At 36.4% G+C, this 11,132-nt stretch overlaps 1 protein-coding gene across 1 annotated transcript; it reads left to right on the top strand.

Moving 5' to 3' along the window:
- Positions 1 to 7,731: 7,731 nt before the first annotated feature.
- On the top strand, positions 7,732 to 8,754 carry LOC110330073 (olfactory receptor 2L13-like). The gene has a single exon (XM_021210016.1). The coding sequence runs from the start codon at positions 7,773 to 7,775 to the stop codon at positions 8,709 to 8,711; it is 939 nt and encodes a 312-aa protein (XP_021065675.1). The 5' UTR covers positions 7,732 to 7,772; the 3' UTR covers positions 8,712 to 8,754.
- Positions 8,755 to 11,132: the final 2,378 nt, after the last annotated feature.

Below are 11,132 nucleotides of genomic sequence, written 5' to 3' on the forward strand. Positions count from 1 at the left end.
GAGGCTTAGCCAATAAACTGTCTTTCCCAGACCTGCAAAAGGTATTTAACCTCAGGCCCACCCTGAGAAGTGGTAAACAGTTTTATGCATCTACTTTCTGCCATGACAATAAATGCCTTAAAACAATGGACTCCCTCTTTTCATTTGCCATGGGAGCAATGGAGCAAGCCTTGAGACTGCCATCTAATGTCCTGCAGGAGGCTTCTCGGTGCTCCCAGCCACAGCCTCCACCAAGCCAAGCCACCCATTTAACAAGCCAAGGACTGTCTCCCCCAAGGGATCCAGTTAGAGCCCCTCCTTTACCCTTAACTCCTGAGTTAGTCTGTGGGCCCCTGGTCCATTCTCAGCTCTTCTGTGCCTCCCAGCAACACCTGGGTGCCCAAGAGCTTGAGAACCAGATGGCCCCAGCTTCCCTGCAGGCCATGGGACCCCTGAGCCAGTTCCAGCATTCCCTGGGAACCTCAGACTGTGCTCCCCCATCCCCGGAGCAGTGTTCCATGGCTTCCCATAGCCAGACACCCACCCAGCACTGGCATGGGGTAAGCTCAGTCAGAACTTCCATATCATGCCTCCCCAAGAAGCTCAAGCCCTGTGATGGAGGGGAGAAGGGATCCCACTAACCCTACAATCCTGCCCCCTTATTCCCTTCTCTCTCCTTTCTTCTACCCAAGTCCCACCCACCCTCTACCTCCCACAATTATTCTGTTCTCCTTTCTAAGTAGGAATGAAGCTGAAGCATCCACACTTTGGTCTTCCTTCTTCTTGAGCTTCATATGATTTGTGAGTTGTATCATGGGTATTCTGAGCTTCTGGGCTAATATCCACTTATCAGTGAGTGTATTCCATGTTTGTTCTTTTGTGACTGGGTTACCTCACTCAGGTTGGTATTTCCTAATTCCATCTATTTGCCTAAGAATTTCACGAAGTCATTGTTTTTAATAGCTACGTAGAACTCCATTGTGTAAATTTACCACATTTTCTGTATCCATTCCTCTGTTGAGGGACATCTGAGTTCTTTCCAGCTTCTGGCTATTATAAATAATGTTGCTGTGAACATAATGGAGCATGTGTCCTTGTTATACATTGGAACATCTACTGGGTATATGGCCAGGTGTGGTATAGCTGGGTCCTCTCATAGTACTATGTCCAATTTTCTGAAGAACCACCAGACTGATTTCCATAGTGGCTGTACCAGCTTGTACAACTTGATGACTATTCGATTTGACTTCACTTCATTTTTATGTGTCCTGGGCATAAAATATCTTTGTCACAAAGCCAGGCATCATAATAGAATAAAGAATAGACTTCCATCTGCTTTTCTCCTGGCTGATATAAAAATGAAACCACAAACAAGATGTCTCCTTGCCCATTTTTTATTGGATATTTTATTTATTTAAATTTCAAGTGTTATCCCTTTTCCAGATTTCCCCTCCACCAACTCCCTATCCCATCACCCCTGCTTCTATGAGGGTGCTCCCCCATCCACCCACCCACCCACCCACTCCTGCCTCCCTTCCCTGGCATTTCTCTATACTGGAGCATTGAGCCTTCACAAGACAAAGGGCCTCTCATCCCACTTATGCCCAACAAGGCCATCCTTTGCTGGGGCCATAGGTCACTCCATGTGTACTCATGGTTTGGTGGTTTAGTCCCTGGGAGCTCGAGGAGTTTGGTTAGTTGATACTGTTGTTCTTCGTATGGAGTTAGAAACCTCTTCAGCTCCTTTAGTCTTTTCACTATTACATTGGGGACCCTATGCTGCTCTGATATGTTATCTTAGAGCAGTTTTAGTCTGTAGTTCCCTTACAAACATCTTTTAATGTGTTCAAGACATTAGCATGTTTTCTATTGAGAAATTTTTGTTCAGTTTTATATTCCATTTTAAAATTGAGTTGAGTTGTGTTTCTTTTTGCTCTCTAGTTTTATTGAGTTCTTTATGTTTTGCAAACATATAGAATACAGAGCTGGTAAAGATTTCGTACCATTCATGGGAACCTCTTTATTCTATTTACTTGTATCCTCTTACAGAATTTTGAATTTTATGAGAACGTATTTTTCAATTGTTTGTCTAGCTTTATGTACTACTGGAGTCTGCTTGAGGAAGCCATTACCTGTGCCTTTGAGTTGAAGCCTACTCCCTACTTTTTTCTCTGGCAGTTTTCGAGTACTAGATCTTATGCTCAGATCCTAGACATTTGAAGTTGTTTTATGCATGGTGATAAATAAAAGTTTAGTTTCAGTTTTCTGTATGTTAAAATGTAGAATTGCCTGAAACATTTGTTAAACATGGCATATTTTCTCTGGTGTATATTTTGGACATTTCTGTCAAAACTCAGGTAGCTGTAGTTTTGTATAATCATGTCTAAATTCACTATTCTATTCCACACGTCTCTGTGTCTGCTTTATATGCCACCACCTTTCTGATTTTGTTAATATTAACCTGTTTCATATTTTGAAATGAGGTAGTGTGATGCTTCTAAAACTATTCTTTTTGGTTAATATTTCTTTGAATATTCTTGTATTTTTGTGTTGCTATGTCAATTGTGAAATTGCTTTGTGTGAAAAAGAATAGCTTTGAGACTTGTATTTATGTTGCATTGAATGTGTAGCAGGATTTGGTTGTGGTAATCATTAATACAAGATTAATTCTTGCAAACCATGAGCATAGGAAGTATTTCTTCCTTCTGTTATCTCCTCATTTCTTTATTACCTTAAAATATCAAGTTTAGAGGTCTTTCATTTCCTTGGTTAAGTTTAAATTTTTCTTTAAGCCTGTTATTACCTCAGAATTGTTTTCCTGAATTCATTTTCATTGATTTTGTCATTATTATACACTCATGTGCTTGTGTTGATTTTCTTTCATTATATTTTAACAGAAATATTTATTGGATATAAGAGTTTTAGTGGAGTCTATAAGGCCTCATGTGTAAAATCATGTTATCTTCTATCAATGTTTTGACTTCTTTTCTTGTTTATAGAACTTCAAGCACTGTGTTCAATAGATTAGGAGAGAGTGTCACCACCTATGTTGTTCTTGATATTAGTGGAAATACATTGATATTTTCAGCAAGTGCCCCTCTGAGAAGAAAATCAACTTCACTGAATTGTCTGTGAACATCACAAATAATTTCAATATTTTTCAAGGTATAGATATAAGCTGAGGACCTCAACAATTAGGAGGAAGAAACAATAAGACACCGAATTCAAGACTAGCCTGAATTACATAAAAAGAAAATTTCACTGAATTAAGTATGAACCTAAGTTACACACAAAAGGAAGATAAAGTATTAATAAAGAAAATTATTTTACATAGAAGTGAAAATAGGGAGCACAACTATAACATTCCAAAATATGTTCATTTATATTTGTTCATTAATATTGTTCTTCTTAGATAATCTATCACTAATCTAGTCACTAATCAAACTAAATATATTGTACATACATATAGGAATATCAGTTTTCTGTCCCTCCCCTGGATCCAAGATCATCAATATTATCTCTTAACAAGGATATGGCCTATGAAGATTCCCTGTGCTGATAAAGTTATCTCAGGAACACCAAAACACAGTTGTCACTAACACACTACAAAAGATCTCTGTCTCATTCCAAATCCATTGTATCATGAAAACGCCATGCCTGAGTAATTTGTTTTCTCTCATAACCTTGTTGATTACAGCTTTCAAAACTCTATTCATAAGCCCTCCAACACCTTAACTTCTATGTCTATACACAGAAAAAGATGAAGAGTCCCAAGTCAGATACTTTACTTTTCACACAACAATTATAATAAACAAATAGTGTCCATATGTTTGGAGGATGCTCTAATATCACAGTAGACAGGAAGAGGCAGAGGTGAGAAAAGATCAGCCTCATGCCAAGTACAGGAGTTGGATTCAGCCCACAGCAGATAGTATTGAACACTGTTACTACTTGCAAAACTGAGCATGCATACATAGTGAGGAACAATAATAAATATCTGCATGCATATGTAACTTTCTTACTACTGCCTATGAAGATAATGGAACCAAATGGTAAATGTTTACACATAATTTCAGTCACATTAGTTGTTGATATTTATTGAGCACAGTGTTATTAAATAATATCATCTCCTCTATTTTATAAGATATGAACTGGGACATATATGTCTTAAATCACTCTTAATGTTTACCAATCTATTTTAATAATATGTGGGTTAGCAGGATAATACAATTCTCAATCCAACCCACTTCTATTTCTGCATAAACACTGTAGAAGCAAGTGGCATACATCCTCTAGTTTGTTCTTAAGGTGTTAATTATAGTAGATTTAAATATTTGGCCAAAAGTTTTGATTTGTCATAAAATTTGCCCAACTTGGTTTCTTAATCACAGGTGAACCTGTCATCCTGGATTGAGTCTGAATATCCTCACTATCACAAGACCTACATATCAAACTGTGACATAGAGTTTAGGTCTAAAACAGTGGCTCAGCATATCTATTGTGTACACCTTTGGGGTCCAAAATTTTAAAATGAGGGACCTTTATGCATATTGTCTAATAATCCTATAGCTCTCAAGTCCTATTCTGAAATAATATGGTACACAATCATATTCTGTTTTCAGGCATCCTGTGATTGTAGGAAAGTTTATTGTCATGTATTGGTTTCTTTAATTTCAGAACTGAGTTGTCTCAGACCAGCCAAGCCAAGGAAAAGGTCAGAAGCTTTTTGTCTCTATAGAATTAGACATGAGGGATCAATTAGAAGAAAGAGAAGAATATCTAAGGGCTGGTGATCCAAGGTAGCACATATAAAATACAGCATTTTGCTATTCTATATTTCATCACTTTAATATTGAAAAAAACATATGAAATATTCCTTGAGTTTCACAAAAATAACTAGTAAAAATGAAGAGGTATGATAAATAAGCAATAAGTATACAAATATTTCAGGAAGATGACTAGTAAATGATTCTTCAAAACTCCTTTCCAGGGATATTGGCAGACAAAAATAAAAAAGATTCTTGGGCAAGAAGCAGAGTTTTAGATGGATATAGGACTGCTGACCTGTTGTTGTGCATGGCAGTCTTTGCAGGTGGAGATATATACTGAAATATTCCAAAGAACAACAGTGTGTCAGCAAGCAATAATTTCATTGCAAAGGTACTTTCTTCCACAACTACAAATACAAGACCTTTGGACAGGGTGAGATGACAGGGGAGGTGTTCTCGAATTGTTGCTTTCTTGTTATGAAGAATTCTTTTCTCCTGCACAGAGAGTGTGGATTTTGATAAGCAATTTATAAACAAAGGTGAGCTTATAATGGAAGAGAAGCAATGCAAACATATTTAACTCTACAGTGTGCTGTTTTGGAGATTGTGGTCATAAATGATTGACTGAATTTTTCTGGTTTCTCAAAAGTTATGTTGAGTGGAACAAAAAGGTGGATTGGACTTTTCTTAAGTACCTAATGTATACTAAATGCAGAAGATCATAGCTTCTGGTGTCCTATGAATTTTTTAAGACTAGGAAGAGATCAATATTCTGTTTGGTCTTGTGCTCTGTAGATTTCTAGCTAGCTGAGTGTCCCTATTGTGTGTGGACACATCTGTAACTTTGCAAAATTAATCCAGAATACTGCATTTGGAGCATTCCTACATAATAGGACTCTTCCTGATAGAGCTTTAAAAAACTTTGTGTTTTATGTCTTATGGAATGATCAAGGAGCACATAACCATCTACCTTGCAACCACTGGAAGATTTTTAAATCTAAAATTTAACTAAGAAAGTGGTTATTTCTGTGAGTTTGATATATTAAATATTGCCCAGACCCAATAAAGAAATTGTCTGGGATAAATGAAAGATCTCATTATTACTTCTACCTATGCATTTTTCACTATCAGTGTTTTCTCATTAGATCTCAGTGTCTAAAATTCTGAAGCTTCAAATCCCAGGTATCTAGCCTCCTGAAAATAGCTCTAGTAAAATGTGACAAAATGACAGTTTCTAACATGGGAAACAAAATAATTACTGTTATAATTATCCTGAAAGCCTGTTTGTGACAACTGAGAAGGGATCTGAGAGCATACACCTGTGCTCCTTTTTTGCATCCCTTTTATAGAAACCAAGCCTGTGAGATGTAAGGTTAGGAAAGATTCCAAAGACGGATATTGGAAAAACATCCCTAGAGGATGGTGTATCGTATCTTTCTCTTCAGCTAAACCTGTGTTCAAGAAAAAGAAGGAAGTTCCCCTAAAGGTTCCTTTCTATTAACAGGACATGATGCAGAAGATTTGGTTTTGAAAATGTTCTCAGTTTTGTCATTATGAGCAATAATAATCTATCATCTCTAAGGATGTTTTATTCTTCTCAAGTTGCAAACAGGTCAGATACTGCTATAAGTATGCTCTGTCCTGGGGACTGGACACCAATGAATCATCAGACTGGAGCCTATGTCCAGGGAGGAAACCCAAGGTCTTAATGTAAATCCAGATCAGCCATCAGATATTTCATTCCCTCTAACTAGTCTTCTCTGCATGGTCCCCACTCTGAACAAGAACATTCTGGATGAGGATGAGAAGTGTGCCTAACAGCATATTACCCTCCCTGTTTTCCTGGTTTATCCAGATCAGAATCCAAGTTCTTCGCTCCCTACTCAATTACCCTCACACCTGCCCTTCACAAGCACTTGTCTCATTGTTTTTGTCCTAACTGACTCTCCGTCCTAACTCTGTTCCTTGCTCATCACTTTGAGTTTGGAACTTCAAAAAGACCTATTTACATGACACCTGTATACAGTGTTCCCAAAATATAAGTCCATAAACTTTTACATAAATGAACTCATCCCTGCCCTTCTTAACCACAGTTCTACCTGTTCTCATCTACCACCCCGTACCTGAGCCCTGCTCCTTGTTCACAATTTTGAATATGGTACTTCACAAAGTCCTGTTTATATTACATCTGTTTATGGTGTCCCCCAAAGGATCCATTTCAACCATCTCTGTCCCTTTGTCTAACTCAGGTTTCCTCATACAAAAAAAATCATTACACACCATTAGTACATGTGTCTGACTTTGTTGTTTAAATTTTGGTAACAGATTGCATGATGTTGAATGAGTTAATAAGCAATACTTTAAAAGCATGAGTGTAACATAAAGATGATGATTTTTATTTAGATTTTGTATTTATCTATCAAGTCATAGGTATTTATTTTAAAAAGTAGTAAGGGGATACAGGATGCTTGTCATCTCATTATTACTCATGCCTATGCATTTCTCACTATAAGTATTTTCTTATTAGATAGTTGTAAGTATATTCCCATTTTCTGTAATAAGGTCTCCTTTATTATATTCATGAAATGCCAGGTGATTCGTTACTATATTTGAATAATTGTACAAACTACTCCTTGTGTTTGATCACTGGGATGTATATAATATAAGGTCAGTTGTGGAAGGATGGCCATCAAGGCCAGTGTTCCAAAGGACAGAGTGAAAGGGATACAGAAAATCTAAACTTACTTGTTTTAAGTAATGGGTTGTATGGAGTTACTATTATGAAATATGTTAGCCATCTTACTCATGTTCACAACTCTGAATTGATAACATGACCAGAAGTAACTGGGAAGGAACATTCAGTGCAGATTTAAAAATAAGTTCAACAGAATGATGGTGATGGAAGAAGAATAAAAAGTAAACATTCAGTACAGGTGAGTTCCTCCTCATTCTCCTGTTCTATTTCATATAAGTGTATTTGCTTTCAGGTCACTCTTTTCAAGAAATATAAAGAAATACATTTAAATGGAGAAATGGAATCAGAGCTCAAGTGATTTTACTCTGTTAGGACTGCTTCCACAAAACCAAAATGGCCTGCTACTTTTGATGCTCATCATCTTTGTCTTCTCTCTGGCTCTGTGTGGCAACTCAGGAATGATCCACCTCATTCGTGTGGATCCAAGGCTCCACACCCCCATGTACTTTCTCCTCAGTCAGCTCTCTCTCATGGACTTGATGTACATTTCTACCACTGTTCCCAAGATGGCCTTTAACTTCCTCTCTGGCCAAAAAAGCATTACCTTTCTGGGCTGTGGAGTGCAATCCTTCTTTTTCCTGACTATGGCATGTTCTGAGGGCTTGCTCCTGGCTTCCATGGCTTATGATCGTTTTGTGGCTATGTGCCATCCCCTTCATTATCCCATTCGCATGAGCAAAATAATGTGTCTGAAGATGATCATAGGATCCTGGATACTGGGCTCAATAAACTCTTTAGCACATACTGTCTATGCCCTTCACATTCCTTATTGCCATTCTAGGTCCATTAACCATTTCTTCTGTGATGTTCCAGCCATGTTGCCCCTGGCCTGTATGGACACTTGGGTTTATGAGTACATGGTGTTTGTGAGCACAAGCCTGTTTCTCCTACTGCCTTTCCTTGGTATCACAGCTTCCTATGGTCGGGTCCTTTTTGCTGTCTTCCACATGCGTTCAAAAGAGGGAAAGAAGAAGGCCTTCACCACATGCTCAACTCACTTAACTGTGGTGACATTTTACTATGCACCTTTTGTCTATACCTATCTTCGACCTAGGAGTCTTCGTTCCCCAACAGAAGATAAGATTCTGGCTGTTTTCTACACTATCCTTACCCCCATGCTCAATCCCATCATCTATAGTCTGAGGAATAAGGAGGTCCTGGGGGCCATGACAAGAGTCATTGGTACTTTTTCTTCAACAAAACCTTAAACATTCATTCTCTACTCCTCTTTAATTTCCACTGGGGAATGTCATAGAGCTGTGCTATCCATTGGAAAGGTAATATATCTCACAAACATGTCATTACTTAAAAATAATATGTTCATTATTATATACTATCATAATGTTCATATGTTTAATTAATGTTATAGTCAATAATATCAATGATAAATATTAACAAATACCTGCACTATAAATATATGGCATATATACATTATGTGTGCACAGATATCACTGTAAACATGATAGTATTTATGGCAAAATTGACCAGTTGCTACTTCAAAATTGACATGAAATTCTTTGTTCATATATTTTGCTTTAATTCTTTTCATTCTTCAAAGCCTTTTGTGTGTTTTATATTACAACCCAATGTAGTTTAGACTATACACACATGCTGAAATGTGATGAATATGGAACAATATAAAAGTCATGAAATGTTCTAAGAAGATAAAAACTCAGAAATCACTACTTCAATGTGGTAGAATGGTTGTCATAAAAGAAGACAAGGGTTAATAAACACTTTTTGATTTGGAAGTATGGAAAACTACTATCCACATTTGATCAAAGTACAGATTAATGCAGTCCTTACAATAGACAAGTTTTCGAATCTGGCAATCATCCTAATATGCATAAATTTATTTTTTTGAAGACTTGTTTTTTTTTTTAGTCATTATTATTATTTTCTTTATTTACATTTCAAATGCTATCCTGAAAGTTACCCATACCCTCCCCCTGCCCCTGCTCCCCTACCCACCCACTCACACCTCTTGGCAATAAAGTCAACATTTTTAAGAGACATATACCCCAACATTTATTCCAATTGCATTCGTATTAGCTAGACTAGGTCCTGGTGTGTTAAGCCACAGATAAATATGGTTAAGTATACTATCTCATATCTTAAAGGAGATGTTGAATATATTCACCATAAGAATATAAAAGAATGCATTGATAATCAGACTAATTAACATAATTCCATCATTATATAACATATATATGTATGAAATAGTATATCATACCTTATTAGTAAGTACAAGAATGTGTCATTTAAAACAGCTTTATAAATGTGATTTTTTTTTTAGAATGTATCTATGGTGTACTGAATATTGATAAAATGAGAAGGAATAAAATATGGTAGCATAGAATGGATGACTTGAAGAATTCTTACTTGTTCCTTTTATTTGTACCATGATCCTCTATCATACAATCTACATATATAGGCCATCTCATCCTTCCATCCCTGTAGGAGTTCATGATATATGAATGTATTGCACTTAAAATTTTTATTTTTGTAAAAACACTGATATAAAAATCACTGACAAGAGTACGTAAAATCCATCCTTATTTCTAATATATTTTAAGATGTTTTCTGATACTTTCTTGGATGAGCAAACTGTATTTTTAATCCCTTGTCACCATACTCAGCCCTATCATGATTTTTCCAGCTCAGTCAAATATCCATGATCTCTTCTATAATTTTAAATATCAACCCAGTGTTGCTCATATGTGCAGGCATTTAAAACTGACAAAGCATGGTTCAAAAACCTCTCCAGGAGTTTGTCACTGGAGAAAGTAATCATCCCACTTTCAGTCGCCACTAATTCCTGTAATTATTCATCTCAGCAAGGAGCTCTATGAAATGTTATACAACATGTCGCTATGTTATATTGCTTGGTCTCTATACAGATTGTCTTTAGAAAATCATATTATTTTAGATTTCATGGACTTAACATTCATCTTCTCTCTAGTGAATAATTCTGCTAGTCTTCTGGCTCCTTATGACCATATTCACAGAATATTTCTGAGCCTTTGGTGGAGGGCATTGTTTCAATTTACCAATCAGGGGTGAGAACCACAGAGTCAGTCTTCTCTTCATTCTGACCACTTGTGTACTTTTGTAGTAGCCTGAATCTTCTGCTAAAGGAATCAATTTTCTGTTTTTTGGTTAATTTTTTGCAAGATTATAATATAATTAAATAATTTCCAATTCCCTTTCTCCCCCCAAACCCTCCCATTTATTCTTCCTTGCTACCTTCCAAATTCCTGGGGTATTTTTAATTAATCACTGTGTATGTGTATATGTTTGTGTGTATACATGCAGGTGTTTGTTTTCAAATATAACATTGTAAGTCTGCATAATGTTATTATTTTCTGCATAATGTTATTTGAATGTACATGATTTCAGGCCTAACGATTTGCTCTTGGATAATAAATTGATGTGCTCTTTCCTAGCAATGAATCTCTTGTTCTCAGCATTTCTTAGTTGCTTGTATTCTTTGTCTATGGATGAGACATCACAAGCGTTTCCTTATCCAAATTAATATGTCAACTAGTGCCATCTTTGTTCAGTTAATGTTTATACAGTCATGTTGAAACTATATAGGAGTAGATTTGGCATTTCCAGAAGATGTTTAA

The sequence above is a fragment of the Mus pahari genome, chromosome 12, assembly GCF_900095145.1.
Source record: "Mus pahari chromosome 12, PAHARI_EIJ_v1.1, whole genome shotgun sequence".
NCBI lineage: Eukaryota > Metazoa > Chordata > Mammalia > Rodentia > Muridae > Mus > Mus pahari.

Coding starts and splice junctions, on each gene's coding strand:
- LOC110330073 (XM_021210016.1), top strand. CDS start 7,773: ATGGAGAAATGGAATCAGAGCTCAAGTGATTTTACTCTGTTAGGACTG.